General features: G+C 43.8%; 1 protein-coding gene across 1 annotated transcript in view; it reads right to left on the minus strand.

Moving 5' to 3' along the window:
* Window positions 1-20368, minus strand: part of Lhcgr (luteinizing hormone/choriogonadotropin receptor) — a 48079-nt gene that overhangs the window by 23449 nt on the left and 4262 nt on the right. Inside the window, exons 2-4 of the mRNA XM_027418006.2 lie at window positions 6829-6900; window positions 4832-4906; window positions 1270-1344 (exon numbers count right to left, since the gene is read on the minus strand). Of these exons, the coding sequence (XP_027273807.1) occupies window positions 1270-1344; window positions 4832-4906; window positions 6829-6900 (222 nt within the window). The remainder of the gene's footprint in view (window positions 1-1269; window positions 1345-4831; window positions 4907-6828; window positions 6901-20368) is intronic.

Genomic DNA, 20368 nt, shown 5'->3' on the forward strand with positions numbered 1-20368 from the left:
CCATGCCTTGTCTGCACAGAGGTTAGCAGGAAGCTCAGACTGCAGTGTGGACTTGGATTGGGGACCTCCACTTTTTGGTATGAAAAACTAATAAAGACAACAGGCTAACCAGGGGCTTTGCTGGTCAAATTTGGGATTGGGTTACCCTTAATGCCTTCTAAAGTGGCTGACACTTATGTGCCCGTGCTACCCTGGAGGTTGGGAAACACAGCACTTGGGTTTACAATTATCCGTGGAAGATAATGGAACTACACCCCAGACAGGTACAGCTTCTGCTCAGTACCTGGGATTAAGACTGATGGTGTATGGCATCACAGAGCGCTCCCTTCCCTCATCCTCTGCTATCTTTTTTCCTTTTCATTTGAGTGGTAGTGGTAACTTTTCTGTGTGGTAGGGATGACTTGTTATATGGGAAGGTTCATTGCCATGTAGCTATAGATTTTGGGAAACTTTAGCAATTTCACATTGCTGGTGGGGCCAGTTGCTGCTTGGGCTATAGCGGGCTATGACTCAGTTTGTCATGCTAACCAGTGGACTTTGGTTAGATTTAGTAGGAAACAGAAAATGGTAGAGCTGATGTGGTACAGCGCCTGCCTCAGGCAATACTTAGAAAGTTGTCCCTTGATGAAAGAATGAACAAAGGAGAACAAAGAGAAGAAATTCCTGTTATGCAATGGGAGAAATCAAATTGGAACCACTTCTCCAAGTTTTATTTGTTGTCACTCACCTTTGAAGTTCTGATTTGTCCTTTATGAAGTGTTGTGACCACCCCTTCCCATTTCCAGCTTTGAAAATCACTGCAAAGGGGTGATGTTCTCTTCAGGTGTGTGAGGCAGAGGGAATATTGGGAGACACTTATTATATGTGTGAAAACTCCCAGCATGGTAACAAAGAAGAAACACTGATTAAATTTAAATGAGAAGGCTAACAAGGAGGGACATGCAAACAGTGTTGTCTGTAGGTTAAAAAACTTTTTCAAGGGCCTGGATCAGGGGCTAAGTGGTTGAGAATGCTTGCTGCTCTTCCAGAAGGCCAGAGTTCAATTCCCAGCACCCATGTCAGGCAGCTCACAACCTCCTGTAACTCAAGCTCCAGGGCATTTGATGTCCTCATTTAGCCTCTGTGGACATTCCACCCATGTGCAAACCCACGTATAGACACATAATATTAAAAATGAAACAAAAAAAATCTTCAGCATTTTGATCACTTCCAGTTTTACCAGATACCCATCTTCCCCTCTACAAAGGCTTAAAAATGAAAGCTTCTCACAGGTATTTCAATCGAGGGAGGTTTGTAAAAGCACTGGGTTCGATGTTTACCAGGTTTTTGGTATTCTGTATCAGTCTGTAGAGAGAAGGGAAAATGGGCAGTGGCTTAGTAGATGTTGGGATGCATGGCACTGGTCACCAGGTATTCTTAACTAAAATCCCACTGATGAAATCAACTACCGTCATATGCCTAAGACAAGCTCCTGGAACTAAAATCAGCTACCACCATATGCCTAAGGCAAGTATTTGGAACTCTAGGGTGTCCTGTGGGCCCTGCCAGATATTTCCAAGAAGCTTTGCCCACCCTTCCAAAGAGGCAGGTATAGGCACCTCAGCTGGCGTTCATCTAGGCATGGTTCTACTTCTGCACCTTCCTACCAGGTAACAGGGTCCAGGGTGTTAGAGGTCCTGGCCAAGTAAAGCTTGGAGCAAGCACACTGGGAATGATGGGAGGTGCTGTTCTCAGGAGGATGAACAAATAGTCATGGCCCCTTGGAGGCAAACTGGTTTCTGTTCATACTGAGTTCGTAAGCATGCTGAAAAGTTATCCAGATAGAGATGCATCCAGAACAGCACAGGGCAAGAGGCCTTGGGATTTCGATTTCTAGAATCTTATGCCCATTCTGTAGATACTTTGCTATGTAGGGTTCCCATCCTCCTAGTTCTCCTGAGCTGGTGTGTTTTCTATAAATAATAATGATGATACCATTCCCCATTACTCTTAACCCCTCCCCTGTCTGGTTCTTTCCCCCACAGTTAGCACCCCCTTCTGCTTTTCTCTTCCATGTAGTCCATCATTAGCATGGGTTCTGAGAAGTAAATGTGAGCGTCGGTTCATGCTAAAGTCTCTGCAGGTGTTGATGGCGGAGTTGATTTATATCTGATGAGTAACGGGACGTGAATGGGTTCTAGTTTTTCTGATTCCAACTCAGATGCTCATCTAGCACACTCTAGTGACTATTGGATATAAGCTTTGGATTCTATAGATGTGAGTGGTATTCTAGTGTAGCTTTCCCAGTACTGAAGAAAACAATCATCAGTCAGACACATGAGAGGTAGGAACTGCTTCCTCACAAAGGTCCTCTGAGGTCTAACCATACATTGTTTACTCACACAGTCTTTCATTCTATCAGCATCCTTGAGTGTCTAGGTGATGGAGCACTACCCTAGCTATGCAAGGTACCACTGTGGACAGAGCACAGAGACTGCCTGAAGCTATCATGTTGAGTCTCAGGGCCTTCTGTAGGAATCCACAGGCATCCGTTGCAGAATTCTCTGTTTTTCTTTCTTGCTTTGTTCATTACTTGCTGTCCTGATGGCCACAGCATTCTCAGGGAAGTTTGTTAATGCTGCAGACTTTCATGTCTGGCGTTGCACAGTCATCTACAAAGTAACGAACCCTGTGTATCATTTGCAGTAAATTCAGTCTATTTCCTTAGAATTTAAATACCTATTGTTCGGCTTTGTCTGTAATTGTCTGGTGAATTACTCTCACTTCCCTGGCTGTACTGTCATGTCCTGGTGGATAATTGTATTTCAGCGCCTGTGTCCTAGAAGCTCCTGGGCCCAGACACAGGCAAATAGCAGGTACTTGTGTACTTATCAGTTAATTAATCTGCTTAGATAGTTACTCACTGGACCATTGGTGGAAGCCTTTTGGTATAATGGAAAATATACAAGCTTTGGAGAAAGGTAGGTTGGAGTTCAGTCCTACATCAGCCAGTGTCTACAGCATCCACACACTCTCCCAGCTTTCATTTCCTTCTCTGAACAAAATGGTAATTGTCTAACTGAACCAGTAGCTGTGAGAGCAATGATACACAGGAGCTCGGAGGTACGATATGTACACCCCTTCCCTTTCTTTTGACATGCCTACAGGGGAATTTGAGGGTGCAGCAAGAAGCCCAGGAGGGAGCCCCCAGTGGGGGCACAAAAAGCCTGGTTTGTAATTCATATGACCTGGTGCCTAGTCCAGCTCTGGTACTAACCTGCTGCTGTATGGTATTAAGCACGTGAGTTAATACTCTGGGGCCATCAGCTCATCACTCGGAAGCTGACATGAGTCACTCTTACCTCATCCCTTTGAGGTGGGCATGTCTGTGTATGATCATTTGGAAAATTTACTTTTTAAAAAAGTTTAATTTATTTTAAGTCCTGACCATAGTTTCTCCCCTCTCTTCTCCTCCTGTTTCCCCACACACACCTACCCTTTGCCCTCCCCTTCTGTCTACTCTTCCTCTGTTTCAGTTTAGAAAAGGGCAGGCCTTCCATGGATATCAACAAAACATGGCATATCTAGTTGCAGTAAGACTAAGTGCCTTCCCTTCTATTACTGCTGGAAAGGCAACCCAGTATGAGGAATAGGTTCCCAAGAGCCAGCCAAAGCATCAGGAACAGCCCCTGCTCCTACTGTTAGAAGTCTGACAAGAAGACCAAGCTACACTACTGTCACATATATGTAGAGGGCCTAGGTCAGTCCCATGCAGGCTCCCTGGTTGTTGGTTTAGACTCTGTGAGTTCCTATGAGCCAGGTTAGTTGTTTCTGTGGGTTTTCTTGTGATGTCCTTGACCCCTCTGGTTCCTATCATCCTTCCTCCCTCTCTTTAGCAGGATTCCCTGAGCTCAGCCTAATGTTTGGCTCTGGGTCTCTGCATCTGTTTCCATCAGGTACCGGATGAAGGCTCTCTGATGACAATTGGGGTAGTCACCAATCTGTTCATAGGTGATGGTAAGTTCAGGCTATGTATCCACTGTTGCTAGGAATCTTAGCTGGGATCATCCTTGTAGATTCCTAGAAGATTTCCTTGCATCGGGTTTCTACCTGACCCCAAACTGCTCCCCCACCTGCCCTTTCCAGTTTTGCTTTCAGTACTCTCTCCTTCCATCCACCACCCAATTGGATCCTTCAAGCTCCCATCCCCACCCCCACCTCCACCCAGTCCACCTAGGAGATCCCAGGAAGATCCATGTGCCCCACCCCCCAATGGGCCCTCCTTGTTACCTAGCCTCTCTGGGGCTGTGGATTGTTGCATGGTTATCCTTTACAGAAACACCTATTTTAAAGAATAAATCCAGCAATGACAACGCCAATACAGCTCAATGAGTCCAACATTCACAGGCTTAACACAGGCTTGTCATGGTTGGTGTTAAGGAAGCACTTAAATTTGAAAGAACAAATATGTCTTGATAGCCCCAGCTGAACCAACTCATGATCCCTAAGCCCTTTTCCAACTTCCCACTTCCTCCAAGTGTTCTATACCCCCACCCCCAACCCCCATGAGGCAAGAGCTACTTGGCAGGACTTCACAATGTCAATTTTAATTTCCAGCATTGTGTTGGGATGTTTCAGAGTTTACACAGATCCTAGGGAGAAGCAGTTGTCACCATGGCAACCTTCAGGCCACTGCAGTGAGAGACATTAGTGCTTCCCCAGACCTAGTAATTGTTACAGTCTTTTCCTCTCGGATTCCTAGTATTGGATGCTTGAGCACAAATACCAAGTGGGCTCCCACCAGCCAGGGTAATAGTGTACAGCAATAAACTATCTGTTAGCTGATGCTTACATTTCAGACAAATTGAGGAGGTTGTCAAAGGCATTAGCTTCTATCCTTTCCAGGGAGTCACTCTGAGAGATTTCACTGGGGAAGAGGAAAAATTAACAAAAAAAAAAAAAAAAAAAAGAAGAAAGAAATGTGAGAGATATGATCATGTCCTTGTGATAATGACTTCCATGTGTGACCTAGTCACTGTATGCTCCTGTGACCCCTGAGAAGGAACATGAGTGTCTAAGTTGTCCTTATATCACTAAGGACTAACATTTCCCTTAGCCTTAGGGGCACCAATGGGAGTCTACAACTCTACCGCAATTGAACTGAAAGTGAGTTTCAGTCATCCCTATTTATATGAAAGTCTATTTTCTTGTTTGTCTGACTCTGAGTCATACATTTTTGGAAGTGCATAGGCCCTTAAAAAATATCTCTGATCTGGTTCCCTCGATGGACAGAGCTCTGGACAGTGATACCCTAATAGAACTTACATGAAGGTTCAAGGCTATGGTTGATGTCTCCGAGGTACTGGTTCATCACTCCAGCAAGGCTTGAATTTGGGTTGAGTTAGTTGTTTCATGACTTTTAACTCTTGGTTTTTCCAAAGTCTTTTCTGAGGCTCCTTCTAGGTAGTTACATCCTACACATTATGCTATCATATCACTCATGGCTTCTAGTTATCCTTTTCCTTCAGTGTCTCACTCTGTGAGCAAAGAAACACTTTCTATTCTTTTTTGAATCCCTGATGGCTTCATCTTGCCTGGTACATGTCTAGAGATTGAAGGAATATGGGAGCAAATAGAATCCCGATTAAATGTATTTCTTAAGAAAGGCGTGAATGTAAATGAATCAGTTTTGTCATACATCAAACCCAAGCGTGGTGGTAATGTCACAACCCACACAGAAGCTGCCATTTGCTGCCAGCTGAGAAAAAAAAGTCTCCACTTCACAAGTGTGGGTTTGTGTCTTTCTTTCTTTTCTTTTTTAAGTTCAGATTTCATTTATTTGTTCATCAATGTAACAATTATAGTTTGAAGGCCCATAAGGGCAAAGTATCAGTTTAGACTCAATTAATTAGACAGTTTAGAATGACTGGACCTATGTCATCTTAGTTGCTTATACGTGGGTTTGTGCATTTCTAAGGTTAAAGGTAACTGAAGCAAGGTAGAGCCTAAGGCAGCATCACTGTAGTGGATAGCTCTTGGGATCTTTCATCTCACCCCTATCTGATGGTTTGCTTATTTAACTGTGCTGGGTTTTCTCAGGAGGAGGTATCCATGCGTTAAAAGTCATAGAAGCTCAGCACAGGGCAGCCTGGGAAACCCACACCTGCAACTTGCAGGGAGTCAGTTTCCTGTAAGACACACTGTTATTGAGGACTTAGAGTTTAAAAGATTTATTTTATGTGTTGTGTGTATGTCTCTCTGTGTGTACATGAGTGTGTGTGTGAGAGTACCTTCAGAGGCCAGAAGACAGTATTGGATCCTCCCAGAACTGGAGTTACAGGCAGCTATGATTCACACAACATGGATTCTGGGAACCGATTCATGCTTTTCATCAGCACAGCTATAAATCCTGTGCTTTTGTCAAGCACTTATTATATTTTAGATACAATGATTATCTTATGATACACAATAAACTTCTAACATATTTTCATCTATGTGGGAATTATCAAAAAAAAGTGACATTGGGGAATAGCTGCTGTAGCAGAAGGGGAACTTTCATGATTGGAATCTATCTCTTTTCTACTTAAAAAGGATATCATCACTTATCAAAATGCATTCAATTATTTGAAGTAAGGTTAATTATCCAGATTTTAATGACTTTCAAAAATCATACCATTTCTTCAAAGGCTGCTAGATACTATTTGTATTATAGAGATAAAAATAGTTGGGTTTCCTAAACACAGTTTCTCTCCTGGAAAAATTATCCCCTTTCAGCTGCATTTTTCTCTTTTGAAAAAAAAATCATTATTTCAATTATAAATGTCTTTTGATGTGTGATATCTTACTTACATTTTTACGACCTCATTAAGCCCCTTGAAAGCCTGAGATGGGATCACTTTGACAGGGAGATAGGTGAGTGATCTGGAAAAGAAAAAAAGAAAAGGTAAAAGCTTAAGGGTTGGGACTAGCTGTTTATCAAGTTCATGAATAGTGGTGTGTGTGTGTGTGTGTGTGTGTGTGTGTGTGTGTGTGTGTGCTTGCACTTGCCATTGTAAGATGAACATCTGGATTCTGGTTTAATCATCTTACTTCTATCAGTAGGAGGGAGAGTATGCCAGGAGTCATTCCTGGCCCTTATCAGAATGGGTCAGTTGGTGGTTAAAGTCCCCCTACCTGGTTATACAGCTCTGATCATGCCACTTAAACACTCAGTTTCAGTTTCTTCATCAATACAACTGGAATAACAATTCCCGACTTGTAGGTTGTTGAAAGATCTCATCTGGATAGCCCAGAACAGGGCATGGCACCAAGTAAATAGTCATCAAAAGCTCTGAAGTGTTCTGCTTGGTTTGGTTTTTAAGGTGGACAAGAAGCTATTTGCGGTCCTTGAGGAAACAATGGGGGAATGACCATCAGAAACCTTGCGTGGGAGAAGGAAAGATCCACTTGGAACATGTTTCTATCTCAACCTCCATGACCTTTTGCAGGTGGCTGATTCCAGCCTCTGCACCTGAACACTTCCCTCCTCTGGTTCATTCCCCTGGGCATCTCATGGCATTTGAGGGAGTACCTGTGGGAGGGTTTCCTTCAGACACGTATTCTTACAGTTGTCCCCTGAGCTGTACAGGACTTAAGTATTGAGAAAAGAGTGACAGACCGCTCCAGCAAAACCAGTAGATGAGTGACTTGTGGACATCAAAGTGACCCGATGTAAGATAACTTAGGAGATGCATTGTCAAGGCGAGGAAGATTATCCAACCATTGCTTGAATATCTGCAATGGCTCAAGACTTTTGCGCACAAGGCTATGAAGGAAGTAGATCAGGACATTTCTGGTGACAGTACACATGTAAGAACCATGGTCGCTCAGCCATCTGGAAAGCTCACTTCCTCTCTGATAGCAGACTTCAGTCAGTAGGTGACAGGGGGGACTTACTGCCTTCATAAGCTGCCATGTGAGTGATGCACACCCATCTGTAACTTTATTTAATTCACATGACAGTAGGACAGTGGGGGGTGAAATGGGTACTTCCCTTTGACAACAGGAGAAATTCGGTCACAAAGAGATTGAATACACGGACCAATGCAACAACCATGCAGATTGCCTCAGAATGCCTTTCCTCTGGGCACTGAAGGGGACATTCAAATCCTAACTTTTCTCTGTTGGGAAGCAAGGCAGCACACCTTGCTTCTCATGGAAGAATGTTCTAGAGTATTCTACCCTCCCTGTTCCTCTCACAAACCCATTCACCAGCAATTCCTTCCTGGAATTTCTGAAACTTCATTTCTGGAAACAGCTTTCACTCAACAGTTTCTTAGAGACCATGCAGTCCCACTAAGCACCCCCACCCCTACCCCCATATTATTTAACCAGAGCTCCCAGAACAGCAGGGGCAGTGGAGGGAGAAACCTTGCCATGGTGTGTTTGCTTCCTATATTTCTCCTGGAATCATGTCTGCTTGGCTTACTGATTAAAAACACAGTTTTATTGCTCTCCACACTGCCATGCCAATAAATTTCCAAAAGAGAAAGCTGTATTCTACTGTACCCCACACAGCATCAATAAAACTGACAGCCAAATTCCGATTCCAGGATCTTTATTGCTGGGGATAATGCAGCACAGAACATATTTTGGAGAGTGTTTACATAAAAGCTTCAGCTGAACCCTTCATAGCTGTTTATTCATGCAAATGGAGACCACAGCTGAAGCCTCAGGGCAGACAGCCTCCTTTTCCAAATGGGAGCCTGCTATGGTTCCCGCAGGAGCAGTTTGGTTTAGAATTGACCAGGGAGGTTGCCTGAGCTCTTGATTGATGTAGGGCTCAGGGACGAGGAGCAAAGGTTGGGCAGAAGTGCGAGTAGCTGTAGATCACGCACTGGCTGTCCCCAGAGCAAGATGAAATTTTGCAGTTGATGTCGACTCTGCAGAGCCACGGAGGCAGCTGAGATGAGAATAAAGAGTCCCCACCATCAAAAGGACCACTGAGAACAGTGGGCGGCTTTGTGGGTGTGGCTAGGTCAGGAGAGACGCCTGGAGCCAGAGGCTGAGGGGAGAAGCGGAGTGAGGAGGTGCCTGCTGCTTTCACAGATGTGTTCCCACAAAGCGGCATGGAGAACATGGTCCTATGGCTCCAAAATAGACCCCGAATGGTTTCTCATCGGCACATATTTTTATCTCAAGATGTCATGTTTTCATCTCTGATTTGTCTTCAATTGACAACATTTTCTGTGCTGTCAAGTGTCTGTTTTTCAACTCTGTAAAGCACCCATTCATGATGTCACCCTTTTTTTTTTGTATTAAATATTGACACATAGTTATGAGGGGCACTGTGACATTTTCACACAGGCATACAAAGCATACTGGGCCGATCGAGTAATTGGTACACCCACCACCTCACACACGCTGCATTTCTTTGTGTTGGAAATTGGAAGACACTGGAAATCCTCTCTGCTTGCTGTGTTCAAACAGTCAATTAATTGTTACCATAGTTAACCTATTGTGCTGTAGGATGGCTCTGGAGTTCTTCCTCCTCCCCAGCTGTGATTTGTGAATACCCATTTGGAAGTCCTCCCTTTGAGGGTGCTCCCTCCCTGATGGATGCCTCCATTATTCTTTCTGTGGTGCCAGGAACTATCGGCAGTGGGAACAATTATCTAAATAAGCCCACAATCCTATCCCCAAGAACACTAAATACCTAAGATGAAACACATGCACATAGTTTAGAACTGTTACTCATCCCCAGTGAAGAAGAACAGAAGCTAGAAAAGGGGATTCAAAAATTAACTAAAGTCAGAGACTCAGGTGGCCAATGATCTTGTCACCCCGATGAAGACATATGTTCAATTAAGTCCCTGTACCCCAGAAGCAAAAGAAGAAAATTTTGTATTTTGATTGACTGGCTCATTTCCTTTTCATTCATTCATTCATTCATTCATTCATTTTCTGAGGTTAGAAATACTTTCATTCAAAAAAAAATTGACTGCCAGGAACACCTGTGGAAAAGTTGATAAAGAGCAGAAGCCAGGGAGAGGTGGGAAAGAGGCCAGAGTGAGGCTAGGACAGCAGCTCTCCAGGCCAGCTTCCAGAAAACAATGGGTGCTATGCATGTAGCAGAGAAGGCAAAGGAAGGCCCTCCCTGTTCCGTCTGTAGCAAGTGGATGGCACTGTACACCTTTCCCTAAGGGACAGGGATGCAAGGGCAGGGACCTGGTGGACTTGGCTTATTACTATTACTACTACTACTATTATTATTATAATACTCTTTAGGCCCCACCACCCAGCTTCCAAATAAATGCATGGAGACTTATTCTTACTTATGAATGTCAACCCTTAGCTTGGCTTGCTTCTAGTCAGCTTTTTTCCTAACTGAAATTATTCCATTTCTCTTTAAAGACATTTTGCCTCTGGGCCTTTTACCTTTCTTGATTCTATATATCTTCTCTTTTCACTCTGTGGTTGGCTGTGTGGTTGTATGGCTGGCCCCTGGCATCCTCCCCCTTCCTTAGAGATTTTGCCTCCTATCTACTCTCCCTGCCTGCCAATCCCCTCCTGCCTCGCTATTGGCCATTCAGCATTTTATTAGACCATTCAGTTGTTTTAGGCAGGCAGAGTAACACAGTTTTGCAGAGTTAAACAAATGCAACATGAAAGAATGCAACACATCTTTGCACCATTAAACAAATATTCCAACAGCAAAAATGAAATGTAACACATCTTAAACTAATTTTCCACAGCAACCTGGTGATTCAGACCGAGGAAAAGCTATAAGGGAAGGGACCTCATTCTTAGATGGCCTCTGGAGCTACCAGGAAGCTGCCAGGATAAAGAAGCAAGGAATCCAGGATGAGTGGGAGGAATCAGGGACCATGAGAGCCCAACTTGCAGCATATGTTGTTCTCTGAGTGGACAGCCAAGGAACCACGGATGTTGCACTGATTTCACCTTCAATCTTAACATTTGCGATTTGGATTTTTAAATGAATCAATGATGCAGTACAGGTGATACCTGGATGATGACACATCTAACTTGCCTGTGCGGTAGAGGTTACAACAAGTACTTGACTGGGATGGCAAGGGCTGCCCTAGCTTTACTGGCTTTAAGATGGTCTCTACTCATTAATCCAGCCCAAGCCACATACAGGCTAAAGCTGCAGGAGTGGTCTGTACTCCTTAGGGTTGGGATGAAGCCACTTACAGTCCAAGGATCCTGCAAATGGTCACGTGTCCTGATTACTTGTACTGTCAACTTGAGTCATCTGTCAAGGGGGAGCCTCAGCTGAAGAAATGCCTGTGGCCAGGTCTGTGAGAGACTTGTCTTGATGAGTGATCCATTCAGGTGGGTCCAGTCCACCGTGGGCTGCAGCATCCCTTGAAAAGGGTAAGAGAGCCAGAGAGGGAGCAGGCTTTCTGCTGCAGGTTCTTGCCCCTACTTCCTCCAATGAGGTAGTGTCTGCCCAATGTTGCTCTTTGTCAGAATGAAACTAGAGCATTGCAATTCCTGCAGAGCCACGGCGTATTTTAAATGGGCACAACCATCTTTGGAGAGCACAGATGCCCCCTAGTGCCACTTACGTGCCATTTTGGTGCTTGTTTCACCCAATTTCCTTATCCAATGGTTAACCTCAGACACCATCTAGTTCTTCCTTCCTGTTTTCCCAAACACCAGATCCCTATTCCCGAGGGAGCACACCTAGCAATCTGTGTAGGATTAACTCAGTAGCTCATGCTGCTGAATTCTGGTTGTCAAGTTGGGCCTCCAGGCACAGATGGGGACCCTGTACCGGGCTGTGTTTCAGTCAATCCTCTGGTGAGCTGCCAAAATTATCCTTTAGTGTATAGGCTCATTGTCTATCTGCCACCTCTGTGGAATGGTGCTCCCAGACGTAGTACACATTCATCCTAAGATTGCCATTCTCTCATGAGCTGTGGAGGAAGGCACCACCCCTTTCTCATGGTGGCCACCCCAGAAAGGACCATCCTATCTTTTTAAAAAAATTTAAAACCAGGGCTGCTAACTGCATCCCGTTTCTACCCAGCCCCAATTGCCAAGCTGGGTGCATCTTGTGCCAGAATGAAACAATGTACAAACATTCATGTCATTTTGATAAATCCTATTTCCACAAAGAAAACAAGGTCAGTTTATTAGGCCCCCCTGCCCCCACTTTTCCAATGTCTCTTAGGTCCTTGGGGATGGGGTTTGGGCTCCAATTTCTTTTTGAGTTTAGTATTATAGACATCCTTGAAAGGAGCCAGCCTGTCCAGTTCATTGGCTTGTTAACCACCTCTCAGTGTGGGGTTAGTTTGGAGAGTGTCATTGCTCTGCAGGAGGGCTCTGGGGCCGCCTCTAAGGAAGCAGATGGATTTAGAAATCCTTGGTTAAGAAAAACCTATCAATTGAGATACATTTGAATTATCAAAAGGTCTTTGTTCTAAAGAAGGATTCACTGCAGGGTTCCTTGAAATAGCAAACTCTCTAGGTGAATAAAAAAAAAATAGACTTCAATTGACACTTTTTTTTTTTTTTAAAAAAAAAGATAGCTTCTGGCTGCATAAAGCAAATGATAGCTGTAGGGTTTTCACCTCCCTGAGATTTCTCAGAGTTCAAGCTGCTTGCTTCCTAGGCCTATGCCTGTGGTGGGGAGTGGGGTGGAGAGCCAGCATTCATTTGAAGTCCCCAAAGCCTGTGTAGAGTCTTTGGTCAGCTTGTGGGAGCTCTCACCTTTCTTTCTGCCCAGTGTAGGGCAAGAATGAAATAATTTTATTAACCATCTTCTAATTGTTTAAGAGTGCAGTCCACATTATTCATTCAAGAAAGGTACAAACACACATACATTTTCTACAGACCATTAGCTTATTGCTAGAGCTACACCCTGAATTTTAAAATGGAGAACAAGGGAGAACTCAGAGGTCAAAGCTTTTGATTTAAAAAAAAAAAAACAAAACTTTTTGTACATAAGCCTGTCGAAAAGTGGACATGTGTATTTAAATTCAAAGAATGCTAATGCTTTTGTGTTTATTATGCATGGTTTTGTCCTACATTTAAGAGACACAAGACTTTCCTGCTTTTTCTTGGACCTTCTCAGCAATTACAATAAAGTTAACTTTTGTTTAGAATGAAATGGAAATGGTTTTCCTTCATCACTGTGGGTAGCTTCGTTCTGGTCTCTAAGCTTCAGATTTTCCCTTGAGGGAGATGAGGCTTCCATGCTAACTCAACATGAAGTAGGTTGACCAGATATCTGCTAGTTAAGCTTTACATCAGGGAATCTTGGAGTGGCCATGGAAAGGACAGTAGGGTGAATACCACTATGATCTGCTATACACACTTCCTGTATTAAGTTCATGAGCCAGAGCAGGGGATCATTATAGATTTTTTGTCTCTAGTTCCTCATTGCACAGAGGCAGAATGTGCAGGCTAGGAAAAGTGCAGTGACTTCCTGGAGCCTGTGATAATTCAGGGGCTGCTCCTGATATTGGTCACCACATTTGTGGTCCACTGTTGGACCACAAGAATCAAGTCAAGAATCAAGTCACCAATCTCACCTTTCTGAGGGGAGCCCTTGGTGTTGTGAAGGCACACTCTCAGTCTCTTTAACTTGAAGATGCAGCAACATTCCTATTCTTCCTTGAAGCTTTAGAGTCCCCCAAAGTGGATTGTCTCTCCTTACTTTGTCCAATTCTGGGCTTAATGACTTCATTGCTTTTAACACTGCATGTTGTGGGGAAATTTCCAGGTGTTTATACAAACATGTCTCCTCTTCCGTCATTGAACATCTAATTTCTGGTGGCTTTTGCATTCACCTGGTCTCTTGTTTTAGTCCCTTTGTTTTTCACTAATCACCACTCCTGGTCATTCTTTACTCTACCTTGAACATTTTGGGGTCTGCTAAAAGATTTTTCTCCATTCCACCTGGACTTCTTCATGCCCTGTCTATTACTGTTCCTGACAACTCCCATTATGCCACTCTAGTGCTCAATGCCTTCTGTGATGTCCCTTGGCCTAATTAACTGTCCACAAATGTCTTAGACTTAGAGTGTACTCATGTCTTAATCTTTGCACTTCCTACCTCTTTCCTATACTAGACTTGTACCGTCCAATATATGGCAGCCACTAGCACAAATGTGGTTGGTCCCCAGTCAATTAAAGATGTGTCTGAATTGTGATGACTTGCAAGTCTCAAAAACATACCAAGCTTTGAAGATTTGCTAAGGAGAGAAAAAAAAGTAAAACATCGCAATATGTGTTGTATAGCTTGCTTATCGAGATGATATTTTACATCTACTGGACTAAGTAGATTATTAAAATTCATTTCAAATTGGCCGGGTGTTGGTGGTGCACGCCTTTAATCCCAGCACTTGGGAGGCAGAGGCAGGCAGATCTCTGTGAGTTTGAGGCTGGCCTGGTCTACAGAGCCAGTTCCAGGACAGGCTCCAAAGCTACACAGAGAAACCCTGTCTCCAAAAAACAAAACAAAACAAAACAAAACAAAAAAATTTCATTACAAATTTAGAAAGCTTCTTAAATGTGGCTACTAGAAAATTTCAAATTGTGCTCATGGCTCACACTTTCCCTCTTGATAGTCTTTCCCTAGACAAATCAAATTCCTTGTGCTTTTAGAACTCGTCTCACATGTCCCCAGCATCGTTCACTTTGTTTCTACTGCCTGTCGAATCTTCATCTTGCTCCAATGGCCAAATTCTACTGTTACTTACAGGTTCCTCTCAGGCTATGCACTTGAGGGAATGTATCTTCCACATGCAACTGCAAGTGCTTCTCTCTTGGTCAGTGTGAGGTGAACAGAACACGTACTCTGGAACCAAAGCACCCAGTATCAAATCACAGCTTCATTTCAGGTCTATAGAATTCAGGTCATCTGTAAAATCTAGTTTTGATGCTAAATTTAAAAATACCAAGATAGAGAGGAGGTGGGGGGGAAGAGATAACCAACACTAGGGATGTTTGGAAATGCCTCCTAGAAACCTACTATTTTATAAGGGTGGGGAGCTCAGAGGCCCCTTGACCTGAGTACAGTACCATTGTTTTCCTAAATGGACATAGTATCAAACTGTTCTCCAAATTCTTATCTCTATGCCCATGGGTTAGTGCAACTCTCATACCTTGTCAGTGACATTTCCTTGTCTAATGGACAATAGTTAATGCAGAAACTCGTCACTGAACAAAGGGACAAGAATAAGTGTCATGGAGTACTCAGCCAGAAATGGGACATCTGTAAAAGTCCACCCTCCTCCGTGTCCCCACCACCATCAAGGCTAAGGGACCATTGCAGAAGAGGGGGCATGTGAACACCAGAGGTCAGGGAGGACCAGAGTGAAACACTGTCTTCTGGACATGGCAAGATTGCTATACTCATGAGCTTACACCAGCTGTGATGGTCCGCAAGAAAGGCTCATCACGCCAGCTTATGAAGACCTCTTGTCAACTGATGGATTCTGGAAGAGGGAGAGTCATTTCTCTTTAAGGGTGTGGTCCTCAAGGTTTCTCACTCCCCAGTGTATGAGTGTGTGGGCAGTGTTGGACTTAGTAGGCTATTTTTTTTTTAAAGTGAGGTTGTCAAGTTGCCCAGGGTTACAGAGAGGTGGATCTGAGAGGAGTAAGGTGAGGGGAGGAGTGGGAGTGAATATTATTCATACATTGTATGCAATTCTCAAATAATTAATAAAATATTATGTTTAAAAATCTTATACAATAAGATTATATAATAATTCAACACTTGAGCCCAAGACATGAACTCAGCATGTGTGTTTGTTTAGTCACAGCTTCTCACTGTGGATAACTGAAGCTCTCCGGACTATGTCTCACAACTCTACCTCCTTGGCAGGGGCCAGCATGGATGGGTTCAGTAGTTTGGAGCTGAGTCTTCCGTTTGTCCTCAGTCACTCTTACATCTATAAAGTACGTGTTACTTGTTCTTCACTCTGCCTCTCCACTGGTTAGGGATAGGATGACTGTGAGGAAGGCTGGCTATCCCCGCTTGGTACTTTTCTCTTAGGCTCAACTCTTAGAAGCCTTGCTTGATAGCCTTTTAGGGAGATGACAAAGAACAACTTCCTGTGAAATGTTTTGACTCTAGGGAGCCACTTTGAGAGTTCGCATTTGCTCATTGATTTAAAAAATTCCAGCCAGTTGGAACTTCCCCAGTGGGAAATGCAGTTTGAGCGACTTGCCTCTAAACGGCCATTTCCAGAGCACCCAGGAAGCTCCTGCGAGGAGTTTATGAAATACCCTGTGAACAAAGATGTTAAGAAGATTCTGTGGATAATGGCTTTTCCAAGTCATTTGTGCAACAACTAAATTAAAAATATAAAGCCTCTGAGGAAAATGGTAAACACATCTAAGCCCTTACTCAAAATCCATTTAAAGTTTTCTAAAGACACACAGCAAAATAACTCAACGTGCCCGCTAAACTAGAACCCTTCCAGCAATAATATAACATGACAAGAATAACTCTGGTAAAAGAAACTACATGGCGAATTCTCCCCAGGGAACATCTGTGTCATCCGTAATGATTTCTCAAAAATATTTCTCAGAGGTAGAGAATATTATGTTGTCAGGGCAGCGACCCTGTAGAGATGTTTCAGGAAGCTCCTTCATCCATTACAAGTTTCTCATGACCAATACTTCTTTCTCCTTCTTTGGAACTGAACATGTAAATACTGTCTGCAGTTGATATACCAAATACTGCTAATTGATCTGAGAATGGAACTGAAGTATCTGAAATTACAAAACTCATCTTGGTGAACTAGCCCTTCACTAAGGCTTCTTTGCTACTTTGGCTAAAAATAGATGGTTCCCACCACTGAACTCCACCATGTTTATGATCTCCATCTGGTTTGTAATCACCGGCATTTCCTTCCGTCACCTGAGCATTGGTCCTTTCTCTCATATGGCTCCTGGAGGGCAGGTCATGGGGTTTTGGATCCCATGTTTCAGTGTATAGACCCTCAGTGCGAGCAAGTCTGACCTGAACATTTTCCAGGTCTAGCCTGAGCTCTGGGGATGGGAAATGAGGAAAGAAAAGAACTGAGAAGGAGTGTGGCAGTCCTACGATGGGGCATCTGAGTCTGAAATCAGTGTAGTCCTGGAGAGGGTTATCTAAGAGTCAGCTCAAGCTGGGTTGTCAGAATGTTAGACTCCAGGCAATAATGAGCTCTGTTATTTTGAGATTTTTAGCTTGTTCACCTCCTGGGTTGAGTAGAACCAGTGGATCATTTTCTCTAATGAACACCTCCCAGGCACAAAACTGTTCTGTTAGGCTTGACCCTTGGTTGATAGATCCTTGCTGTGTGGCTGTATGTCTGGGCTGTGGATTTTTCAGTCTTCCTGCATCGCTAGTTTGTTACAATAATACTTTGTCATTATGTGAAACCTGGATTTTCTAGTACTCTTGGCTTTGTTGCTGTGCTCATCCTCTTCGAACAGAGCCCCACTTAGAGGCAAGAGCCATCATACTAGACCCATCACACTAGACCCATCACACCCTCCTTGTAAAAGGCACAGGCTTTCCCATTAGACTCAACCTGCAGTGAAAATTAGGGAAGAGAGCCTGTGTTAGAATCTAAAGTGCCCAGGATTATCCTCTTGATCAATTCAGACCATTGAGGGGCTGGGCTAGCCTCTTCTATATCACACCAGAGCATCCCTACCCCAGGGATCAAAGCTGCCAATGCTGATGGTCATGAGGAGTTGGGGACCCAGGAGTAAAGTCCAGGCATCAGAGACAAGGGCAGCTGTAACAGCAACAAAGGGCAAAGCCTTCCTTCTGCAAGTTGAGTTTGTTTTCGACCTGGGCTTTTCTGAATTTGGCTCAGGTATTATTAGAGGGTTATGGTTCAAGGCCATGTGCAGAGCAGCTACAAGCAGTTTGCTGCCTGGGAGAGGGGTTACTTCCAATGGTGTGGAAGCTGAAAAAAAAAAAGAAAAGAAATAAAGAGTCGGTGGAGAAGTTCCCAGAGACTGCCCAAAAGCCAGAGCCTGGTGAGTGGTATTCTTTTAATTCCCTTCTTAAACAAAGCAAAACAAAAGATCTGGTGGGAAATTTGCTAATCTTCATTAAAACCTGCAATTTCTCTCCAACCAAGAGGAAGTGCAGGCACAGAGAACATCTGTTCTAAGGTCCCAGCTCTCTTTAGCCTCAAGTGAACAGCAAGGCTTCTCTCTCCATGGTCCTGACTCACCTGCCAAACCTTGTGAACAACCAGAGTCATATAGGGTTAAGTCTCCTTCAGGGCTGCTGCTCTGGGTATTTTGGCAAGAGTTTTTTTGTTACCTTACTTCAAAAAATGGAGGCATGGATCAGAGGTTGAGACCACTTGCTGCTAGGGGGCTGGAGAGATGGCTCAGTGATTAAGAGCATACTGACTGCCCTTCTAGAGGATCTGGGTTCAATTCCCAGCACCCACACGGCAGTTAACAACTGTCTGCAATTCCAGTATCTGACACGCTCACACAGACATACATTCAGACAAAGCACCAGTGCACATAAAATAAATTATTTAAAAAAGACCACTTGCTGCTCTTGCAAAGGAGCCCAGTTTGATTCCTAGTGTGCCTCTCGTGATGTTCACAGTCAAACATCTATAACTCCAGTTCCAGGGATCTGATACCTTCTTCCAGCTGGGCACCACTCTCCCATGTGGTACATATACATGATGCAGGCAAACACTCATACATACAACATAAAAAAACCGAAGTTTTCTTTACAAAACATTAATACTCCCCTTGCTCTCCCCCTCACCCTGTGTGTGTGTGTGTGTGTGTGTGTGTGTGTGTGTGTGTGTGTGTGTGTGTGTGTTGTGTGTTGGCATCTGCATGAGTTTATGCTTCAAGTGCCCCCAGAGGCCAGATGGTTCAGAATTACTAAAACTGGAGTTACAGGCAGCTGTGAGCTACCTGTTACTGGTCCAGGGAGCCAAACTTGGGTCCTCTGCAAGAGCAGTATGTTTTTAACTGCCAAGTCATCCGTCTCTCAAGCCCCAAATAAGTAAATAAATATATAAAAAATAAAAAAAGAAGTGAAATCTGACTCATGGGCGTGAGAGGCGGAGAGTGGCCAGTGAATAAACAGAAATGAGCCTTGAATTCACAGATCTTGGAGTTAAACAGTCAAAACCCCAGACAGCCCAAGGAACTATCATTTTCTAAATGAGGATCTACTCCCAAAGCCAAAGGGATTCTTATCTGGCCCAGTTGGTTTCCATGCTTTCTCACTGAGATTTTAAGAGCTGTTGGTGTTTTCGTGTCCTGTTATGGGCATCGCTCTCCAAAAGGATGATTTTTTCAAAAGCAAAATCTGGTCCTCCCATGGTACAAGGAGACTATTTATCAGCTCAACCAGATATAAGAATTGCCTTCCAAGCACTGCTGGACCGGCTGAGTCTGAACAGTGCAGAAAGTCCTTGTTCTCACAGGAAGTCCTTGTTCTTGCAGGAGCTTGGGAGGCTCTCTCTTCTGTTTTGTGGACACTTTCATGTGACCTGGTTGCTGGTATTCCCTGCTTTGGGAACCTGAATGTCCTAATGCATTTGCCTCAGTTGTTATTGTTGTTGCTTTAATGGCTCCCGGAATGTGGACCAATTATTAGAACAGTCTAGATGGGTACAGTCATATTAATAAGTTGTAGTCCCCACCTCTTGTTTTGTTGGCTGGTTGATTGGCAGGTTGCAGATTGCAGTACTGGGGGTGGAACCCAGGTCCCACACCTGTCAGGCAAGCTCTGTCACTGACTTACTTTGCCAGCCAGTCCTTTCATCTCTGGAGATACAGCTGCCATTTGCCATTCAAAGGACAGACAGAGTGGCAGTAGATTGCAGAATTTGGATGCTAACATAGCTCAAGATACAAAAAACTTCCTTGACTACCCACAGACCCCTCTTCACTATTGTTCTTGAGTAGATGGAGATTTTCGATGTTTAGCTGTGGTATGTGTTAGCACACATAGTCACTTCTTGCATTGGTGTATTGTTCCATTCACCCATGTACTCAGCTTTCCTAGGCTGGCTTGATCCTGGAGCTTTAGCTTCCTGGGTGCTGGGATTACAAACATGCACGGCCACACCTAACCTGTCTCCTCAATTCAATCATTGTGTAGTCCAATAAACAGTTTAATCTTCTGAATGCCTATGGAATTCTGGGAATCCTGAGTTAAATCAGACTTCTTCAAATGATTCTCAGTCTAGCATATTGATGTTCAATCAATAGCTGAGGGAAGATTTGCCCCACAAGGTGTCTCTATTTTGGCTTGTTATAATTTGGGAGAACAGTACTACTGACATCTAGAGGTCAGGGTCAGGGGTCAGGGATGCTGGCCACAGTCCTCCACAACAAACCACCTCTGCCCTCAAATGTTAAGATACTGAGGTTCAGACATTAG

This window comes from Cricetulus griseus, chromosome 5, assembly GCF_003668045.3.
Source record: "Cricetulus griseus strain 17A/GY chromosome 5, alternate assembly CriGri-PICRH-1.0, whole genome shotgun sequence".
In the NCBI taxonomy this organism is placed as follows: domain Eukaryota; kingdom Metazoa; phylum Chordata; class Mammalia; order Rodentia; family Cricetidae; genus Cricetulus; species Cricetulus griseus.